We start from the raw sequence: 20,598 nt of genomic DNA, 5'->3' as shown, positions 1-20,598 counted from the left end.
ACATCAAATACAGCATTATGAGGCCGAAGCACAAGTTATTGTACATATGACTCCTTTCCCTTTTTTTCATACCATCGTCACAAAGGGGTATTATCAAGCATATAAAACCCGCCCACCCATACATGACCACCCAACCCAAGTAGCAACCTGCGCCGCCAAAATACCTCCTGCCAGTCCACACCGTCTGTCAACACCTCGTTAAACATTAAATCCATCACAAATACAACCAAACATCGTTATGCCTCGGAGATTCTCACCACCTCACAGAGCGCTCGCAGTAAGAGCACATCCACCTCGCCCGACTCATCATGCACCTCCCTCTCCCTGATAAGAAGCGTGGTGGCATCTCCGCCACTCTCAACTCCTTGCAAGTCACCCGCCTCGGTCTTCTTCAGTGTCGAAACAAGCAACGCAATACATTTGGCCAGCCCAGCGTGTATTTCTCGCATTCCGGAGGCCACGGCATTGTTGCCATTGCTGTTGCTGTTGTCGTTGCCCTCCAACCCAGAAGCAGTGCTGCCTCTCGATTTGAGCGAGCCTCTTGCATGACTATCCCGGCTCAGAAATCTGTGCGATCTGCTGCGTCGGTGATGCGGACCGCTGCTAGGTGTTGTTGGTCTGTTGTTATGGGCGTTATCATCCTGCATGCCGAGGACACTGGCTGCCTTCTTGGGCACTCTGGTTTTGCTATTTGGGTCGTCAGAAGACGAGCCAGAAGGACGATGGCCCGCTGATCCTGGCGCTTGTTGGCGTAGTGATGACACTGGAAGTGGGGGGCGTAACGTGCTAATGTAGTTGTAGGCCAGTACGTGTGCGTAGAGAGCATCACAGAGGTAGTCAGATCCGAAAGGGAAAATAGCCCTGATGGGCCTCCATGAAGCCTCTGTAGTCTTCCTGTGAGACCGAACTTGTCCAAGAGCATCGACATCCTCCGAGCCTCCAGAGAGCAACTGGGTTTGTTGGCGTCCGTGTTGTTGATGTTTAGTAAGCTTATGACTTTGTCCGAACCAATTCAGCTTCCACTTCCTTGATGGCCACGGCTTCAGGCTGTTGCCCCCGGAGGAAAACAATGACTGATAGTCGCTCATGAAGTCGCAATCTGGCATTCCTCCGTGCCGAAATTTTCTCGAATATGTCCGGATATTGTCGACTGTCAGACTGGAGGTAGTGAGCATCGTTTCTGGGAAACAAGAGACCGAAACCCGCAGGACCTCGAGTACGTCGGGCGGCAGAGGAATGCCGGGTGTTGTGTATGACGTCGTTGAATGCGTGGTGTGTTGGATCTCCTGGATATTGGTAGCTGGGCCACCAGAGGTCCTTCCGTTGAGAGAATGCGTGTGTGGCTTGGTCTGAACTGGCTGATCATAGACACCTGTCGCGCGTATTTCCTCGTCGTTATCCGAAAAGACATTTTCGCTGAGATTGTCAGGAAAGAAAGCGTCGTTTGACCGGCAAGCGTGCACGTGGCCATTGCCATCTCGACCCCTTGAAGGCGGACGTGAACTCTCCCCATATCTCTCATCATTTCGAGGCCCAAGCACTTGCATGCTAGCAGAAGGTGCCAACTGCCCCACCGACGTCCTCCGGAGAATTTCATGATTGCTCGGCGCCACTGAACTACCCGACATTGTGCGAACGTGGCCCCTATTAAGTGACGACTTTCGTTTGGGGATGGCAGTAGGCGGAATGTTGACTAACCGTGGCCTCTCTCGAACCAACTGACTGATTTGACTGCTGGGCGTGCAAGGTCGCTCGTAAGAGTTGGGGCTGTTCGGACGAAGGTGATAGGCAATAGCTTCGGTATGTCTTTTCATCCCGTCGTTGTAGGAAAACGAGTTGACTTCACTACTGTGTCCGCCAGTAAGACTCTGGACATCTTGGGACGGCCCCTGGATTCTCGAGCTGATGGTGGCGTCACCCTCCCCGTCCGCATCGAACCAAGTTCCATGATGGTTCTGGGCCATAGCTGGTGAAGAAGGTGGCGTGGAGGGGGAAGATTGCGAGTGGGCTTTCTGTGAGAATGACGAAGAGCGTCGACCGGATACTGAGGTAGCTGCTGTGGTGACTGAATGCCCTCGCACCCGAATGGAGGGCGGCGGGTCCATGCCGCTGGATGCCATGCTCAAGGAGTCGGTAGACTCGCTTCTGCCCCCTGCGTGCTCCTCATCGCCATGTTCATCTTCGCTGGATGTTGCAAAAGCGGCAGACGGGCAGCCAGCAGTCATGGACTTTGTCCTAAACACAACTTCAGAGGTCTCGAGGTCCCGCACGAGCATCTCGGGGAAGTTGCAGTCGGCCAGGGGTTCATTATGGATGAGGTCCATCTCGTTGGTACTGGCTGAAGAACAGATCGACTCTGCATTGGACGTGGTGGACGAATCCATGGGATCGGTGGGTGTCTGCGTCTGCAAAGTTGGGGAGAGAGTCAAGGGAAAAAGTATTTTCATGCTCGAGACTGATCGCCGGGGGGGAGGCCCCTGTGCAGACGATCCGAGACTGGAGCTCCTCGTGTGCGTGCTCGTGTGTGTGCTCCTGCTTCTTGCCCTGCTTCGTGCCCTGCCCTTGGTAACGCTTGCCTGGTACGGAGCGTGCTCGTGCGTTATGAAGCTGCGGGAGGCAGGAACCAGTGTAACCGCCAATTCGGGGTCCGACATGGAAGTCGCAGGGGAGCCAAGCGGTGGTCGGCGATGGGAGTAGGAGAGGCGAGAGCTACGTGGTCCTGGCCCTGGACCACGTCTCGTATAAGTCTTGATGGGCACCCATCATGAGGTGGTCGATACAATGCAACCGTGCCTGCCGTCGGGAAGCACCTTTTGCACCACATACCACATACTACGTGGAAAAGAAAGCAAAGATTCCAGATTGAGACAGGTCACAATGGAGATATGACGACTAGACTCGGAGACCGGACTGTGGGTTCATGCTGCCCATCTGTCGGCTTCCCGAACAGGTTCAGTTGCCAGCTGAGATACGGCCTTGCGTCTATCTGATGCAGGGGGCGCCAGTCCATGAATTGCTTCAGATCAAAACATGCAGCGCTTCTCTTCCGTCATTGGCGCTGTCTGTCGGGTGACTGGTGGCAGATAGATGGCTGGTGCTATCTCCCGTCAGTGGCCATGTCAGATGCATCCTCCAGAAAAGCAGGATGCTGCTGCAAGCCGACAATGAAGAGCTGCATGAGCCGTGGCTTACCTATGCCAAATCAGACTGGCGAAAGGGTGCATGAAGGCATAAAAAAGGCAACGATCACCGCGCAAAAAAAAAAAAGAAAAGAAAAGAGACTCTGATCATAAAATCCAGATCTTTGAGTTGAGGGTTGCAAACCGACGAGACGAAATATACACATCCAAACACATCATTCAGATGAACTAAACCCCCAGACTGAAAACCGCGATTCAGGGTTACAGCGCTTACCCCCGCACCCGTGAACCCCCCAGACGAACTTCCTTTGCGGCTGAGATCGACACGGAATCGACTGGGGATCCTGGGTGCCTGGGTCCCTGAGATCCCCCACAGAGGTCAGTGCGCCTTCGTGGCGCTAAATTCCCGAAGCTGCTGCTGCGCTAAAAGGTAGCAGGCATGGGAAAAGCAAGCAAAAAAAAAAAAAAAAAAAAGAATATGGGCAAAATTTCAACCTCACAGGGCGACGGATATCATACTGATCACCACCCCACACACGTCAATAGTGGCGTCCGATGTTCAAAAATATCTCCATCTTGCGGCCGGTTCACTGTTGCTTTTTTCTTTCCTGATTCCGTGGTCTGATCCGGGGCGAACCAAGGGCGTGATTGTCTCACGGCGATACACAAGTGGGTTCGTGCTACCAGCTGCACTCACCGGCCGGAATTTCAACTGACGGCTGCCCGTCATTTGGCGTCACTCGAGACCGCAAGAACTGGACGACGTTATTTCCCATCGTGGTTGGCTCGTTGCGCAATTCTCTGAAACGGCTGCCCGGTTCTGGTGTGGGACGGGAAGGAAAACGAGAAGCAGCTCACCGACACAACGAGGTCGACGCAAGGGGATAGACCTCTCTTGCTTCCACCAGAGAGAAAGGGGAAGATGCTGTCGGAAGAATTTGTGTCGGCCATCTGCGGCCCTCCGCTCTCATCCAACACTGCCATCTCCAAAGATATCGGCATCTACACTCATACTCTGAGCCCAGCTTATTCCATCAAGTCGACCTTCAAAAAGAGTTCAGTTCCAGTGAACTGTCTTGCTGTGAGCGAGACGCATGTGTTCGCTGCGCAGGAGGGCAAAGCTTACGTGCACGTCTACTCGAGGTTACGTGGAAACCAGGAGGCATTTGTTGCCTTTCCAGAAAGGATACGATGTGTAACCTTGTCCGGCGATGTTCTCATCATGGGGACAGCTGAAGGGCGTCTCATGTTATGGGAGGTGAGAACTTCCATGAACCCAGCCCACCGCCCCCTTCTCATTTGATACTGACCACTATCAAACAGACATGCACTGGCCGACTAGTGTCGACTCCTGCGCGCCACGTTCAGGCAGTTTCCTGCGTGGTTGCCACGCCCACGCACATTCTCACAGGTTCTGATGACTCCGATATCCATGTGTGGTCCATGTCCCAGCTTCTGGAGCTGGACTCAGCCGCCGAACCGGAACCGGAGAGGAGCCTTTCCAACCACAGGGCAGGCATCACGGCCCTGTCCGCAAACTCAAGTGTTAGTGCCAGCACAAACTTCTGCGTGTCAGCAAGCAAGGACAAGTCTTGCATCATTTGGAATTACCAAACAGGCGACGCCCTGCGGACCCTCATCTTTCCCAAGTTTCCTCTGTGCGTCTCCTTAGACCCCTCATCACGGGCTGTTTGCGCGTCCTGCGAGGACGGCACACTTTTCGTCACAGAACTGTTCGGGGAGAAGCCTCTGCTCGGGCCGTCATCAGAAGAGGCATCGACTGTGATACAAATCGAGTCACCTTTGGGGGTAACTCCACCAGAGCTCGGGCCGGCCTCTTGCTTGAGTATGAGTTATGACGGGACAGTCATTCTTACGGGCCATCCAAGAGGTCAGATCATGAGGTGGGACATCTCGGAAAAGAACAAGACGCCGGTAGAGTTGGCCAATGTCAACGCGGCCGTCACAAATGTTGTATTTGTTTCGCCATTCCCAACGGGCAAACCCACCAAGACAGTACATATCGTCAAGCCTTCGCAAGCAGAGCGGACATACACCCTTGCGGCCCAGCTTGACCCTTTAGCAACCCCCGAGTCCAGATTTGACTCGCTCTTGCACGCTACCGGGTTTCCGAAAGAAGCCCTGGAAAGCGCGATTGCCGCGTTCGAACAGCCAGACGTGGAATTCGCAGAGAAAGAGGAGGAGGAGCTTCAGAAGCACAATCAAGAGTTCTGGGAGATCATGAAGGACGAAAGGATAGTACAAAAGGACGCTTTCAGGATAGGGCCCGTTTAGCTGACGGGCCAAGCTAATGCATTTACTTGATGCTACTGACAGGTTGAGAGCCTCGATAGCCAGCCTGCGGGAGGCCAGCTAGCAGACGGGTGAAGCCGCCTTGGAAGGCCAGTTCTGCTCGACCGGGCTACGTTTCACAGTGGCCACAATGTTTTATACCGCTAAATTCGAGGTTGTTGGCTGCTGAAATATCGGCCTGGTGTCAATGGGTTAGCCAACGCTTTCTACTGCGGTCTCGATAAGCGCGCCCCTGTTAGCTTGCCTTGCAATTGTATCTTGTCACTACAGCTGAACTTGGCAGCCACTTTTCCCACACAGTGTCCCATAACACAGGGTACTTCTCTCTGCATGTTCCAATGTACCTCTTTCAAAAGCCATGCACACTTGCGCTTATTACCCTGGCGCCACAATCCTGCGTCCAAGAAGATAGGTGAAAGTCCAGTTTCTCGTCTGCAAACCTGATATCAACCCCGTGCTCACCTACCGTCCTCCATGGGTTTCGATGGTGTCTAAGATGACCACCATCACCAGCCAAAAGTCCCACCAACTACACCTGCTGATCCGGCCTCCGCTCCAAACTTTCCTTCCACTTAACACGCACCTGGCCACCATGCCCGGCCTCACCTCTCTCCGCCGAATCCGCCCCGTCCTCTCCCGCCCTCGAATCCACAGCGGCAGTAGCAGGCCTGCACTCACCCCCCCGTCCCCTCTTTCTTCCATCTCCGCTCCCCACACTGTCAACACTTGTGGTCGACCCTAAGCCCCCTCTTTTCTCCCCCTGTTCCACATCCCCCTTTCCCAGTTTCGCAACCCGCCCATTAACCCTCACCCCTCCAGCTCGACTATTACTCACCGCCAGCAAGCCCGCTGACAATATCAACAACACCATCATCATCAGACTCCCCACCTGTGTCATATTCCCTGACAAGGCTGCCACCACCCATACTATCAATTTCGCCGTCGCTTCCAAGTACCCCTCGACGTTGGTCTTACTCCTCAACCAAGCATCAGACGTGACCGCCCCAAGATCAGATATCTTCCCCCTCAGCCTCACAGCAGTCGTATTATCATCACCAAAAACAACAAGATAGGTCGCTGCGCGGCGTGCATACTCGGACACCCGGCTGCGACTGCGATGGCGGGAGCCACTTTTGGATTGCTTAGGGGAACGGGAAGGGGAGGGATCTCTAGGTTGCTGGGAGGTCCGCCGTTTGATAATGCAGATGTTTAGCAGGCGGGAGGTCATGTAGCCCAGTATAGACATGAGGCACCACCCTTTTATCATCATCAGCTCTTGCTAAATCAACAGGGAAAAAGAAAAGGGCGGCTTACAATCTTTGAAGAGAACAACTACTACTATCGTCCCCATTGTCAAAAACAGCGTCGAGAGATATAACACGTGCGAAACCCACCCCAACCCTCCATCCACCCCCTCTTCCTCCTCCGACCAGGCAACCGCACTCCTCCCGACGTTGCTCCGTTGCAAGAAATATCTTTTCCCCCTTGTTGTCTCCCTGACCCGCCCAATATCAAGCACCACTTCTTGTCCTGGCTTGGCGATCGACTGGATGTATTCTGCCGTGGCGGTGTTGTTGAGCTGGAGGGTCACCTCTCTGTCAGGGGAGGATTGATCTACTATTTTGGTTATGGCCGAAGCACCACCACTACCGCCTTTGCGGAACAAATCCCCGGCTGCCTGCTGGTAGTGAAGGCCGGGGGCGAGGAGGAAGGCGTCCGCCCAGGAGGCGCCGCCGGTGATGGCGGTGCGTTTGGATATCGTTTGGAGGTCTGCGAGCGCCAAGAGGCCACCGGCGGAGAGGGCGATGCCTGGGAAGGGTTTGGGGTTCCAGGTGGGGATGAAGGGGGTTGGTGTTGACATTGTGAGAGGCGGTCAAAGGAAGGGTAGGATCATGGGTTTTAAAGAGAGGATGCAAATGGACCGGCCTTGAAGTTGTCGATAGATATAGAAAGTATGGCTGCTCTCCAGGAGCTGAGGGTCCTGGTCTACAGGATGGGAGAAAATGAAGAGGAGTGACTGAAGAGAGTGTCATCGTGCAAGACCTCGTTTCTGGCCATCGTGGGGCCGGAGTCAGCACTTAAATCAGTGATCATAAAGGGGCTGCAGAAGTAAAGACTCCGTCTATAGGAATTGACCATGAGAGCCTCATCTGTCACATAAGCTCTCGGGAGCCCATCGCAGAGGGAAGTATTTGGTGGGGTGGGGTTTCACATGGGCCTCTTGCTTGGGGATGTTCTGGGCCAAAACCTGGGCCATTGCATGATGTCGATCTTGAATTCGTGCTAAGTAAGATCCGGCCTACAAATGCTGCTTCACATTGCGACCTGTGAAAGAGCGGCCCGTTGTTGGTGATGGACCAGGAAGGGGGGGGGTCGTCTCTTCGATGGCCCAAGCTTCAGCTTCGACGCTCATGTGGGGTGGGGGTTTCGCCAAGCCGAACCAGGAACCCTTGGAGAAAAGTGGAGGCATCTCGAGCTACGAGCATCCATCGTCATTGACAAAAATCCCATCTTTGAGCTCGACCAACGCCCCGAAAGCCATACATACCTTTCCAGTGCTGGTGACGGCGCTTGGTATCTTTGCCAGCCAGCTATGTGCTAAACCAATGACACCATAACGGTAACCACACCATTCAGTCTACACCATCCCACATCCGAGCTCGAAAGCGATATCGACAGCCATGTCTTCGCTTTCCACAGTCACGATGCGGTCCTCCCGCCTCATGCTGCGCCGGGCGGGGGTCCAGACGGCCCAGCGCAACTTCTTCCAGGCCGCCGTAGCTCGTCACAACCTCCGCGCCCGACCAGACGTCCCTTTTCTTTCCGTGCCCTCGAGCTCGACGGCGACACGGGTGACGAGAGTACGACACATGACGACGGAGCGGAGGGCTCAGCTCAGATATGAAATCCTGACGGGAATCAAATACGTCGGCTACATCTGGATCGCCGGCTTCGCAATCTTTGGTATCTCCTTCGCCTACTTTTGCGAGCGCAACGAAAGGGACTATCCCACAACAGAAGAATGGAGTTTCATGACTCGCTTCCGAATGCGTATGGCCAACATTGCCCTCTACGACCCTAAGCACGGCAATGCGGTGGATTGGATCCAAGTAGGACACTGGATCGACACGGTAATCAAGCGGTTACACGACCCAGAGTTCGAGGGAGCCGGCCTAAAGGACGCACCAGACGGCCCCAAGGGAACAAAGGACATCACGGCCAAATCTGAAGAATGGAGAAGAGCCTACTTCGACGCAATGATGTTCTGGGCCAAAGCCGCCGAGCACATGGAAGGTTGGGTCTGGGACACAGCAAACGGGGGAACCTTCCCCCCGGGGACGATGATCGGTCCCTCCAACCCCTATCCAAAACCCGTCCCCCCTGGTTTCCGTAAAGCCCCCAGAGAAGAAGATTGCATCCTCCGTCACGAGAACCCAAACGAAATCTACCTGAAAATCCTCAACACGGTCGGCTTCACCGACCGCCAGAAGATTGACGCTGGCCTTGCTTATGGCTCCTGGCTAGAGTATAAAGGCATCGCCGGACCAGCCAGCATCATCTACGAAGACGCCCTCCACCTCGCCCTCAAGCAAATCGAGAACACCACCCCCGCCCCCCTCGACCCAAAAACAATGACCCTCAACGAGGAAGCCGGGTTGCCGTCTGAAAACCTCCTCAACACCCTCACCGCCTACGCCGATTTCCGCGCTCGTCAAGGCGACATCAACTTTGCCCTTCCCGTGTACATCTCCCTCCTCAAAGCCCGTCGCTCGCTCCCCCTCCCCTCAGATTTGGACTTGACCTCCCAGCTACGTAAAGTAAAACCCTCTTCTCAAAACAGGGGGTTTTGGTCGGGTGTCTACAACGCCTGTGCCAAAATCTTCACCCCCCCACCGTACCCAGAAGGACCGGGGGATGGGATCGCCCCCCCTATCCGCAACGCAGCCGAGAGGTGTCAGGAAGCTGCTTTGAGCCTGCACATTGGAGAGATCATGTATGCCACCAACCCTGACGCGAGAGAGGAAGGACTATCCTGGACGAGAGAGGCGGTTGATGTCGCGGAGGAGCAGCTTCACAAGATTAACCCGAACTTGAGGGAGATGAAGCCTGTGAGGAGGGTGTGCAGGGACTGTCTTGTGACGGGGCTGGAGAACTGGGGGAAGATGGTGGCTAGGTTGCAGAGGGAGGAGCAGGCGAGGAGGGAGGAGCTGGAGAGGCAGCAACAGCGGATGGCGACGACCAAGGAGAATAACAGGGGGTGGTTTGGTGGGCTGTGGGGAGAGCGGCAGGCGCAGCGGGAGCAGGAGGTGACGGATCGGTGGTCGGCCGAGGAGAAGGTTATTGAGGAGAGGCAGAGGAGGGTGAAGGACTTTGTGGAGGATTTGAGGCAGCCGGATCGGGGGTGGTTGTCGTTTTTGAAGGCGTGAAGAGAGATTGTGTGCATCGGTGTGTATTTCCATTTTGGAAACGAGAATGGCTTTTGTTCGCTCGTTCACTCTCTCAAATCAATCAAGGAGTCGGTCGGAGGGTGGCAATCTAGCTGGGTTATTGTACAAAAGTGTTGCCAGATTGTTTCTCAACAAATATGATACCATTTCCAAGAGTGCTGTCTCTCGCCAAGCAACCACACATATAACTGCATATTGAGGAGCTTTGCGTTCCAGAGTCTATTGTTGCACTTTACAGCTTCCTTTTTTATTCTTGTATCGGTGCCAAGGTAGTGGTAGAGATGATGGTGTTTTTTGCCCTAACTAAAGCCCACTCATCCATCATATAACCCCCTCTCACACCAACCAGTCCCGAGCCTTTGTCCTTGTCTATTTTCCCCCTTCCCTTCCTGCATGAATTTACCGATCCCTTCCTCGGTGATGCTAGACGACAACAAGGGAAAGTGGTACTTGATGAATCATCATTGCAGCAATGACAACCCAAGTCACGGAGAGAGACAACCGTCAAAAGACTTCCTGTTTCGATTCTTCAGTCCCATCCCATTCAAGGCGGCACAATCCCACGCTTGACATCCTTCGCCTTGATACCAGTCAAGTCCGACTCGGGGAGCTCATACTTGGGACGGCCACCCAGAATGTCGACAATCTCCTTCATGCCCAGCCAGTACGCCGCCTTTGGCCGTCTGTTGGGCCAGTCCGTCTCCTCCTCCTCAACCTGCTTAACAGGCGTAAAGACCACGCTCGCGCCCTTGATGCCAATAACCGTTGTGCTCATGGGGTCCACCTTGACCCTGTTGTGCACATTGCGGCCAAACTGCTCCAGGTGCTGGATACACCGTATGGCCAGCCTGACAGCCCGGCACCTGTCCATGGGCGATGGTACACCACCCTGCTGCATGTGACCAGGAATACCCTCGCGACTCTCGAACCTGCCGTGTGACTCTTCGCGGAGGATGTCGGCAATCAACTTAGCATTGTACACCTTGGAAGCCTTCTCGTTGATCAAGATGAGGCGACCGGCACGGCTCTGGCCCTGGTCGTGGGCGAAGACGTTTTTGAGATGGCGCACGTCCGCAGCGAGCATATCGAGGCTGACACCCTCTTCCGGAGTGTACACAGCCGACGCACCAACACCAAGACCACCGAGCGTCGCAACGTAGCCAGAGCGTCCACCTTGCGTCTCAATGACAAAGACACGTCTCCGAGTAGCCGAGGCAGACTGCTTGATCTTGTCGCAATACTCGACCAGTTCATTCAGACAAGTATCCGAACCGAGCGAGTATTCTGTCCCTGGCACATTGTTGGAGATGGTGGCGGGGAGTAATGTCATGGGGATGCACAGGGATGGATACTGATCCCTAGCCTTGCGCAACTGAGAGACTGCATGGAAAGCTTCGAAACCGCCAATGAGGAACAAAGCGTCAAACTTGTACTGCTCAATCAAGTTGGCAATGGTCTCCATGCCGGACTCGCCGGGAAGCTCGCGGTTCGTTCCAATTTCCGAGCCACCTTTGCTGGCCCATCCGTCCACCTCAAGCCAGTTGAAGGGTCGGACAGCTCCAGGGTTGTCGGCATGATGCCGGGCAAATCCGGCGAAGCCGTTGTAAATCGCCATCGGCTCGTGCCCTCGGGACAAGCAGTAAGCTACACCAGCGCGCACTGCAGCGTTCATACCGCCGGCGGGCGCGCCGACATTGATGAACCCAATCCTCATTCTCTGTAAAGTCTGTCAGCACCCAGGAAACCTGCGAGTGGAGAGAGGGGAGCCATACTTCCTTCTCTGGCAGCAACAGCTCCTTGTCTACTTGGACCGCCGTAGTCATCATGAACGACTTGTATTGCTCCGAGAACTCGGCGTCCCGTAGACCCATGGCCTCCTCAAAGTCTTGCCGTTCGATTGCCTTGGCCACCTTCTTGGTGTCTTGTACCGCATCCATAAGGGGCTTTCTGACAATCTTGTTCTCGGTGATGGCAATGACGCAGGTCTTTGTCTCAGGGGTGGCCTCAAGCACAGCCTTGACGGCTTCAACACCTTGCAGTGTCGCCAGCATACGGTCATAAGCAACAGCTGTCCCGCCTCTTTGAACGTGGCCCAGTGTCGTGATTCTGGTGTCGAGTCCGAGGCCGTCCTTGTCCGCAAGAAGATCCTTGACCATTGCCGGGGTGATCTTGTTCCCCTCTCTGTCGAGTGCTCCCTCGGCAATGATCACGATCGTTTTCCGCTTGCCGATTTTGCGATGCTGTCGTTGACTCGTTTAGCTTCAGCCAGAACAGAATGACGTCCCAGAAGAGGGTGTACTTACATGCTCAACGATGCTGCACATTTCCTCTCTCCAGTTGTCTTCTCTAGGTTTCTCCGGAATAAATATGAAATCGGCACCCGTCGCAACACCGGCCATCAAAGCAAGCCAGCCACAATGCCGCCCCATGACCTCGACGACGAAAGCGCGGGAATGGGAAGAGGCTGTCGCCTCGATGAGATCGACAGCATAGCAGATTCTTGCAAGTGCAGAGTAGCAACCAATAGTGGCATCTGTACCAGAAAGATCGTTGTCAATGGAACCGACGAGACCGACAATGTTGAGATGTCTGAATGGCTGAAGCTCCTGCGTGGTAAATTCGCCGTTGGCAGCGAGTTCGTCGAGCAGCGAGGGCCATTCGGCACGGAATCGATCCGCGCCAGTCAGGGAACCATCTCCTCCGCAGATGATGAGGGCGTCAATGCCGTGTAGAATCATGTTCTTGGCAGCAGCAAGGCGACCAGCGCGTTCGAAAAAGGCCATGCACCGGGCGGTTCCAATGAGAGTACCGCCCTCGGAGAGCCACCCGCGGACATCGTACCAATTCATCTTCCGGATGAGGTCACCGCCACGGACCAAGCCCTCGTACCCTTCGTAGATGCAATAGGCGTCACAGCCCATGTGGATGGCCATGCGCACACAGGCGCGCACCACGCCGTTCATGCCTGGGGAGTCACCTCCCGAGGTCATGATAGCGATTTTCTTCTTGGCCGACATGTTGGTAGTAGATGTTGGCTCGGGTGTCTCGGGGTCAATGTCAGTGGTGTTGCGAAGTCCGAAAAGGGGCTGGAGAGTCGAGGAAAGGAAACGGAGGGGGGAGTGGCGGTAGAAAAAGGCCAGTAGCGTCCAGATCGGATAGATGACGATGGAGAAAGGCCGAAGTAAAAAGCGTGTGTCAGGTAAAGGCATGCTCCAGGCCGCAAAGGAGCCCGGTGAGAGTACGTAGGGATATTCAGTAGTACCAAGGGGGGTAAGAATTGGAGGAAGAGAGCAGGCGGGGCACGGGTAGTCTGGCCTTTTTGAATGTTGGGAAGACAGGAAATCAGAAAACGGAGAATCGGATGAGGTTCGAGGATATCAGCACCACGCTCACGCCAACTGCAGCTGACGAGTGCCTCCCTTGGCCGACCCAGTGGGAAGAGCCCAGTCTAGTGGGCAGTGGGCAGGAGCTCTTATCTTATCGGGGTGCGCGGGGTGGTTTCCAAGGGCACAGCTCCCGCTCTTCTCTTTACCTACCCTAGCTTTGGTTCCTCACCTCAGACTGGACAACACCTCACCAGTTTAGAAGCGCCGGTGTCGCACATGTCAAATATCCCTCACATGGTCCCTTGCTCCCTCTCCCCAACGTCTGCACCTCCTGCGCCCTGTTGGTTGCATCGCCAGGTGAGGGGTTTCTGGGATCAAAGACTCCGTGGGTAGTCAGAGCAATGACATAATTTGGGAGCTGAGGTGGTTTTTGAGATTTTTGGGAACAGCGGGGGACCATGGAGCTCAAGTGGGAGGGTCACTTCGGCCCCACCTTACGGAGCATCTCAAGCCTCATCGGTCGCGACTACAGCTTGCAGCTTCCCAACTCACATCAAACAACTTGGTCCAAGATATTGTGGTTCGAACTTTCATCGGAATCACGCAGCCTTGAATACAATTCCCAAAGACGACTCACAACTTTATCGTGAGAAGAAAATTGATAAGTTTGAGTCTCTGAGCGGCTCCTAAACAAGTCCAGCCGGCCATCGATTCCCTATGAGTTTCCTTTTCTCCCCCATTCCGCAGCTTCCACGCTAACCGCTTCAGGCAACAAACTAACTCTTCATTGGTGCACACTCCACCGCCAACTGTGAACATCAACGGCAGGTATCAACAACCATCGTATCGCCAGTTATAAGAGCATTCTACATAGCACCAAGGCACATGGCACATTTTCATTCATCATAAAGAGGACCTCATAAAGTCGCCATTATGGACGACCGACCCTTTAACCTGCAACCGCCAGCGGCGAAGCCAAGAGGCCCTCAAAATATCGCTGAATTCTGGGCCCGGGCACGCTCACAACCTGGCGGCATCCAAGCCATGGTAGCAGCTCGAAGAGCCGCCGCTGCTGAACAGAAAGATGGTCAGAATGATGTTGAAATGACAGATTCCAACGAGGCCGAGGAACCTGCCGAGACCGAAGCTGAGGAGTCGACCGAAACCCCGGATATTAACGCCGTACGGGCTGAACTCCTTCAACAAACCCAAGCCGCCCTGGCAACATCAAACTGGGCCCTCGACTTCCTTTCCCTGCTAATCTCCAGGGAGATGCCGACTCAAGCTACCAGCACACTCAGCCAAGAAACACGCGCGACTGTTGGTCTCGGTACCCTAGGCGCCACCATGCTCGCAGCGCCCACCGCCCTGGCCCAGTCAAGAGAGACGGAGATGAGAATGACAGCTATAGGCCAACGATACCTGGCGTTGGACAACTGCATCAGCATGGCGAAGCCTGCACAGTCAAGATTAGAACACCAGATCCAGGCTGAGGAGAAGTACTGGGCCGAGGTGTCCACAGTCAAGGAAGCCGGCTTCAGAGTTGCTCGCATGGCTCAGGAACCACAAACCATGTGTGTCAGCTTTGGCTTCTTGAACGCCGCCCCAGAGTTCAAGAACAGCGGGATTGCACCGCTGAGAAGAGCCGACGATGGGTCCGTCAAGTTGGAGCTCGGAAGAAGGGGCGGTGGATCTCGGCGCATACGCGTAAGGATTCTCGAGAACGACAAGGTTGTCGGACAATCGTCGTTGCCGGATCCGTTGCCAGAAAACGCAACACTTGTCGACCGTGTCAAGGATGCACGCAATACCATTTTTGCTCAAGAGCTGTGGCATGAGATCAACAGAGAAGCGAGAACGCTTGGCGGCCGCAATGTGCGGATGTCCAGATCTTCTGTCACGTACGCCATGAGTCCAACCTCGACCATGTCGGTCGAGCTTGCCTCGCTGGAGGAAGAGAATGCAAAGGACACAGCAGGCTCACCAAGACCAAAAGACGATGTCGCCGAAACGTTGAGCCTAGCCTTGGCCCTACAGCTTTCCCACGCCCACAAAATCAATGAAAGGCGGCGGGAGGACAGGAACGCGGTTCAAACCTCGGCTCCGGTGTACTCCCTCCTCGGCCCCATCGTCTCGTGGTTCGAACACGATAGGAACATCGCCCAATTCATCCAGCATCTCCTCGCCTATTCAAAGGCTCTACGCTCCGCCGGCCTGCCCGCTTCAGTTCTCGTAAGGGAACCGCCGGTCCGCACACCACCCGGCGCGGGCACAGCAGCTGACTCGGAAAATATCGGCCCGGTATTGTACAGCCCTTCAGCGGTGGAGTTTGACGTGGACATCACGCCTCAGTCTCGACTGAGGGTGATGGTCAAACCTCCCCAGTCTGACGGCCCTCGTTTCGCTGTGTGGACTTTACCGTCACCGCCATCGTCGCAGCCGGGGAGTGGGAATCCGCTGCAGAGCGTGTTTCCGCCCAGTCCGGACGAGTACTTTGATGCTAATGACGCGTTGTGGTATATCAACGGGGCTGTGCCGAGGGCGTTGACGGCGCATTCCATGTTGGTGCTGGAGGGGTTGAAAGGGAACTCCTCTTCGGGGGAGGAGGGTCTCGCGAGGTGGGCTACGAGGTCGGATGAGAAGGGGTTGGTGGATGAGACGGGGGGTTTTGGGATCGGGTTTGAGTTTACCTTTAGTGAGGGTGGTCCTGAGTTGAGGGTGACTGGGGCTTTTGCGGAAGGGGGGGAGAAGGTCAGCAGGCAGTGGGTTTGGGGTTTGGGGAGTCAGGCGGGTGAGGCTCTGGAGGATGTGGTCAGGCAGGTGCTCTCTAGCTGTCTTGATACTTAGTTGTCGTGCTCGATGGGTGCTTTTCTGGGCTACGTTCTGTCGGCCCGACGAGAATAGGGCGGCGTGAATGGCACCGTTCTAGCGAAGGTGTTGTTGCCTCCCTCTCGGTCGGATGATCCTCTGCTGATGGGCTGGCGATGACACCATTTTTCGGTCTGTTCTTTTCAACAAGCGGGATTGCAAGGCCTGGTATTTACGGTGGAAAACTGGCTCGGCAAGTCAATATAATAGCGCAGACTTCGATATGAGGAAGGACACAAATCTTCACTATATTACAAAACATGCCATAACTCTGTAGTCTCAAGAGGATCTAGGTTCATGCTTTGGAACGAATGTCAAGTCCCTCTCTCAAAAATGTCACCACAAGGATCATCAAGATATTTCAAAGCATTTCTCTCTCTCTTTTTTTCACAACTCGCTAGTTAATGTATGTATGTAATCATAAAAGTCGTTAAAAAATAACCAAAAAAACTCGCAAGACATCAAACCAAAACATGACCATGATAAAAGACCAACATGAAAACAATATCCAAAACTAGAAAACAAAAGTCCACCCATCCACTTCTTGTCTCCTTCCATGACGATGACCACTGGTCAACTCTTCAAGCTCATTATTAACCATGCATTGGTGGTTGGTATCATCCAAAACACAATCATCATCCTTTTCCAGAAACAACAAAACAAAAAGTTTCTATAACAGCAAGACGTCATCACACATTCATCATCATCAGTGATTCATCATCCCCAAAGTCACCAAAGTCGTATCATGCCGGGCTTTTAGTAACGATATTGGCGACCGCCTGGGTGACGGTGGCTGTCGTAGATGATCTCACGCTCGACCACGCGCTCGTCATCCAGACGGTGTCTGCTGCTGCTGTGGCTGTGGCTGTGGTGGTGACGGTGCTCCCACTCATCGCGCCACTCGCGCTCGTACTGGATCTCTCTGGCGCGGTCCTTGCGGGACTGGCGGATGCGGTCCGAGAGGTTCACAAGACGGACAACCTCCTCCTGTTTAGGGCGTTGGTAATCTATCGGCAGCATGTAGAAAAGGTGAGTGTGAACTTACGTGAGCCAAAAAGTCGATAATGTAGTAAAAGTACTCGGTCTCCTCATACTCATAGCCCATCTCTTGAATAGCCTCCCGGCAAACCAAGTCCTTGGTGATCTCAGTCCAGGTCTCACTGCGACGCTGCTGGGGGGGAGGCGGCGCAGGAGAGTTCGTTCTCGACTTGGAAATGGTGAGACGGCGATCGGTAATCTTCTCATAATCGTCACGATCCCGGCGGTCCTTGTCAATGATCTGCACACTCAACCGCCTCTCCCGCTCAATGTCGCGGTCACGGTTGCGGTCACGGGCGTCCGAGATAGTGGTGGAGGTCTCGGAAACAACGCTCTTCTCGTCACGGTCAGGGATGAACTTGGCCCGGCGAACACCGCTGTACTTTTGCCATGTCACCTCAGCAGAGGCGCCACCGGCACCATCCATGCGCACACGCTCGGTTCCGGGAGGCACATCGACGATGGTCCAATCCTTGGTGATGCCGTTCCAGGCCTCGCCCATCTTGCCGCGCGCATCAATCCGGGACTTGATCTCGTAAGCTTCGTCGTCGTAGTCGATAACAGGGGGTGCGGCCGAGTGAGCGCGACGGCCACGGGAGATGCTCCGGCGACGCTCAATGTCCACATGGAGGTGCTTGTTCGTGGAGACCACCAGGTCGTCCTCGTAGGCGTGGACAACGGGACGGGAGGGCCGCTCTACAGACCGGCCGCGGCTGTGCGAGTGGGTGTGCTTGTGAATGTCCACCTCGGTGGTACCCTTGCGATTAGTATAAATGTCTATCTCAGTATCACGGTGCTCGTGACGCTGAGGAGGCGACGGCGGGCGGGCTACAACCATGCCTAGGATGAGTTAGTACAACTAGTTCAGCTTGGGACGACCGCCGTAGTGGATGACTCACCATGGTCAATATCGCGGTAATGTGTAATAACCTCTCTCTCGATAGTAGGGCCCTTGATGACCTGGGGCTGCGGCGGCGGCGGCGGAGGAGCCGGGCTTGGGCTCCGGCGCTCTTCTCTCCGATCTGTGATGCGGATGCGCTCGTGGATCGAAGGCGATGGGGAACGGGGCCTCTCAACATAGCGAATTCTCTCCGAAGGGGCCCGGCTGGGCTCGCGTGTCCTTTCAACCTGGCGGATCCGGATATCCTCCTCTACTCGCCTTGGGCCTGGGCTGACGCTTCTGGCCCGCTGAACAATGCGCTCCCTCATCCGAATCTCCGGGCTGGGAGATCTCGGCCTCTGGCGCTCCATGGTCTCGACCTCTCTTGCCCTGAGCACCAACTGGCCGGCTTGATTTGGCCTCTCCTCCCGCAACATGAAAGCGGGGACCCTTGCGGGGTCACGGTAGTCGTCATATTCACGGACGGGGGCACGACGAGGAGGAGGTGCGTCCCGAACGTACTCGCGCTCGTCGAACTCGACACGGCTTCTGCTGGACATTGTTGCTTGGTGTTTGGTGCGTTCTTTCTGTGGCAGATGGTGAGCTTTTCTGGCCGGCCTAGCGGTGGAGCGGGGTATGCTGACCTGGCAGGTGGAGGTTGGAAGAACTCAAGACCGCTGGGTCACAGAGACTGAGAAGGCGGGGTCGTGAGATGGGCTTGAAACACAACAAGAGCTAGTCTTCTGTCAAGAGTGTGTAGAAAACTTGAAAGAGCCAAAGTTGCGGATGTCTCCGGACTTTCCGCAGAAAAACCTGGAGATTGTGCGGTGGGAAAAGGTGTTCAGCCTGCTCGAGGCTGTGACGTTGGTCGGCTCCGGGGTGTTGGAGGACTCCTGTACTGAGAGTGGCCAAGTGCGAGCCAAGGCGGGGTCCAACGCAGGCAGTGACCAATCTTGAACAGTGAACTTGGCAGACAAACCAGGCTTATGCCTTTTCTCCTCTTCACTTGTCACTTTTCGGCTTGGTGGTCGGCTAGGTCTTACTTCTCACAGTGGGAAATGGAAATGGTCGACGGTGTGCGCAACCGATGAGGTGAAGGGTGGTGGGAAGGCGGAGAAGAAGCCCACGGGGCCTGGGCTGGTATTAAGAACTGAGATGATGCTTCGAGAATGGAAACAGAAAGTGGTCGCAGTCGTTGCAGAGACGGGCGGGCCTGTTGGCCAGCCTCTGGGTATTAACTGCTTTCCCTGCCGCTGGGCCTGACTGACGACGAGTTTCAGGGTCTGGCCTGGTTGGCGGTGCCAGCCAATTGTTCGGGATTTAATTTGGGCTCAAACCAACGTCGTCATCCCACAGCTTCCCTGCGCCTTAGCTAGTCTAGTGCGCCTAGATCGGCGCCTACATTCCCTTTCAACTTATGTAACCAACAATCAGCCTGGTTTTGGGCTCATTCATAGTGTTTGTAAGGAATGAATACCATGACTACCGGCGATGTTTGATGAAGCATGACGGTCAGGCAGTGGGAGAGTCTTGATTGTTGACTTTCCAACGCTTTGAAAGACCCCAATCTATGGTGGGGTCCACAGACGTTGGCACGAGCCATTGCGGCGTCTTGACACTGTGCGCTAGTAGGCAGTTTACCCGCCATTACAGTGTATACTGCTATCGGATGCACTGTGTTTTCTTGCGTCTACTAGGCTTTATCTCGATGTTTCTCAAACATGCGATGTCCTCTCTCCCCTCGCAATCCTCCATCAACCTCACCAGATCCCTCTGCAGGAGTGCGGTAAAGTGTCACAACCAGCCCAGACCAAAGCCCGTCGGTGACACAGGCGTCACAAGCTTCTCCAGAGGCACGAGGGACGTCGCAGCAGGACAGCACCCCCACCGGATGGCAGACTCAGCCAGCCGGACTAATGCGGGCCAACAATCAGATGTCTCTGGCCTGGTGAAGAAGCGCTATGTTCTCTCTCACAATTGGTTCATCTCATCAGTGCTACCTACACTACTATCATGATGGCCGCAAGCAAAAAAAGTTGCAGCCCCTCACTCTCCCCCAGCCCCTCCTTTCCAGCAGATAACCCCACCATGGACGAAAGCCTGGTCATACATCATCGATTCACTTTCGTCGGCAACACCGGATACTTACAGTTGCTTCGAATCAACCTGGCATCTCTCACCAAATTCTCATATAACAAACTCATTATAACAGATCTCTCTAACACCCTGTCCAAAACACCAACTTTTTTTTGTTCAAAAACTTGAGAAATCCCCGTTTCACGTAGCTTCGCCCATCGGCCCCCCCGCCTACCTACCCCAAAAAGTCTCGTGTATAATCCAAGACATCTTTCACCCACACCCACACCTCCAAGACAGGTGACGCAATAGTGCATATTCGGCAGCAAACGAGATTCTTCCAGAAATCCTGTCCATTTTAACACTAGTAGACAAGCCGTGACTAGACTTGCCGACATTTTTGCATCACACGAGAGCAGACAAATGCCGATGTCATTATCACGAGCTTTAGTCTCGATGCCCAAGGGGCAAAAATGGAAGTTCAGAGAACATCTCGATTCAGATCATCA

General features: G+C 54.6%; 8 protein-coding genes across 8 annotated transcripts; 3 read left to right on the top strand and 5 right to left on the bottom strand.

The window, feature by feature from the left end:
* Positions 1-59: 59 nt before the first annotated feature.
* IPI3 (Pre-rRNA-processing protein ipi3) lies at positions 60-5,435 on the top strand (the record flags this gene model as incomplete). The annotated part of the gene is made up of 2 exons (XM_062874772.1): positions 60-4,398; positions 4,464-5,435. Exons 1-2 carry the CDS (start codon positions 4,063-4,065, stop codon positions 5,433-5,435), a joined length of 1,308 nt encoding a protein of 435 aa, XP_062737955.1. The 5' UTR covers positions 60-4,062.
* Positions 237-2,654, bottom strand: QC761_114950 (uncharacterized protein; the record flags this gene model as incomplete). The annotated part of the gene is made up of 1 exon (XM_062874773.1): positions 237-2,654. One exon carries the CDS (start codon positions 2,652-2,654, stop codon positions 237-239), a length of 2,418 nt encoding a protein of 805 aa, XP_062737956.1.
* A 9-nt stretch (positions 5,436-5,444) lies between the features above and the next one.
* QC761_114930 (uncharacterized protein) lies at positions 5,445-7,807 on the bottom strand. The gene is made up of 2 exons (XM_062874771.1): positions 6,768-7,807; positions 5,445-6,710 (listed from the first exon to the last, which is right to left on the bottom strand). Exons 1-2 carry the CDS (start codon positions 7,312-7,314, stop codon positions 5,983-5,985), a joined length of 1,275 nt encoding a protein of 424 aa, XP_062737954.1. The 5' UTR covers positions 7,315-7,807; the 3' UTR covers positions 5,445-5,982.
* A 327-nt stretch (positions 7,808-8,134) lies between these two features.
* Positions 8,135-9,880, top strand: QC761_114920 (uncharacterized protein; the record flags this gene model as incomplete). Its single annotated transcript, XM_062874770.1, has 1 exon — positions 8,135-9,880. The coding sequence occupies one exon, from the start codon at positions 8,135-8,137 to the stop codon at positions 9,878-9,880; it is 1,746 nt and encodes a 581-aa protein (XP_062737953.1).
* A 242-nt stretch (positions 9,881-10,122) lies between these two features.
* On the bottom strand, positions 10,123-13,599 carry PFK1 (6-phosphofructokinase, alpha subunit). Its single transcript, XM_062874769.1, has 3 exons — positions 12,205-13,599; positions 11,674-12,141; positions 10,123-11,618 (listed from the first exon to the last, which is right to left on the bottom strand). The coding sequence occupies exons 1-3, from the start codon at positions 13,108-13,110 to the stop codon at positions 10,446-10,448; spliced, it is 2,547 nt and encodes an 848-aa protein (XP_062737952.1). The 5' UTR covers positions 13,111-13,599; the 3' UTR covers positions 10,123-10,445.
* A 561-nt stretch (positions 13,600-14,160) lies between these two features.
* On the top strand, positions 14,161-16,074 carry SRB4 (RNA polymerase II mediator complex subunit; the record flags this gene model as incomplete). The annotated part of the gene is made up of 1 exon (XM_062874768.1): positions 14,161-16,074. One exon carries the CDS (start codon positions 14,161-14,163, stop codon positions 16,072-16,074), a length of 1,914 nt encoding a protein of 637 aa, XP_062737951.1.
* Positions 16,075-16,436: 362 nt separating this feature from the next.
* On the bottom strand, positions 16,437-18,573 carry QC761_114890 (uncharacterized protein; the record flags this gene model as incomplete). The annotated part of the gene is made up of 3 exons (XM_062874767.1): positions 16,437-17,082; positions 17,141-17,973; positions 18,033-18,573. The coding sequence occupies 3 exons, from the start codon at positions 18,571-18,573 to the stop codon at positions 16,852-16,854; spliced, it is 1,605 nt and encodes a 534-aa protein (XP_062737950.1). The 3' UTR covers positions 16,437-16,851.
* A 186-nt stretch (positions 18,574-18,759) lies between these two features.
* QC761_0016550 (uncharacterized protein) lies at positions 18,760-19,468 on the bottom strand (the record flags this gene model as incomplete). The annotated part of the gene is made up of 3 exons (XM_062872019.1): positions 18,760-18,826; positions 19,064-19,296; positions 19,442-19,468. The coding sequence occupies 3 exons, from the start codon at positions 19,466-19,468 to the stop codon at positions 18,760-18,762; spliced, it is 327 nt and encodes a 108-aa protein (XP_062737949.1).
* Between the last annotated feature and the right edge of the window lie 1,130 nt (positions 19,469-20,598).

Source organism: Podospora bellae-mahoneyi, assembly GCF_035222275.1.
Source record: "Podospora bellae-mahoneyi strain CBS 112042 chromosome 1 map unlocalized CBS112042p_1, whole genome shotgun sequence".
Classification (NCBI taxonomy): Eukaryota; Fungi; Ascomycota; class Sordariomycetes; order Sordariales; family Podosporaceae; genus Podospora; species Podospora bellae-mahoneyi.
This window is presented reverse-complemented; position numbering and strand designations above follow the sequence as displayed.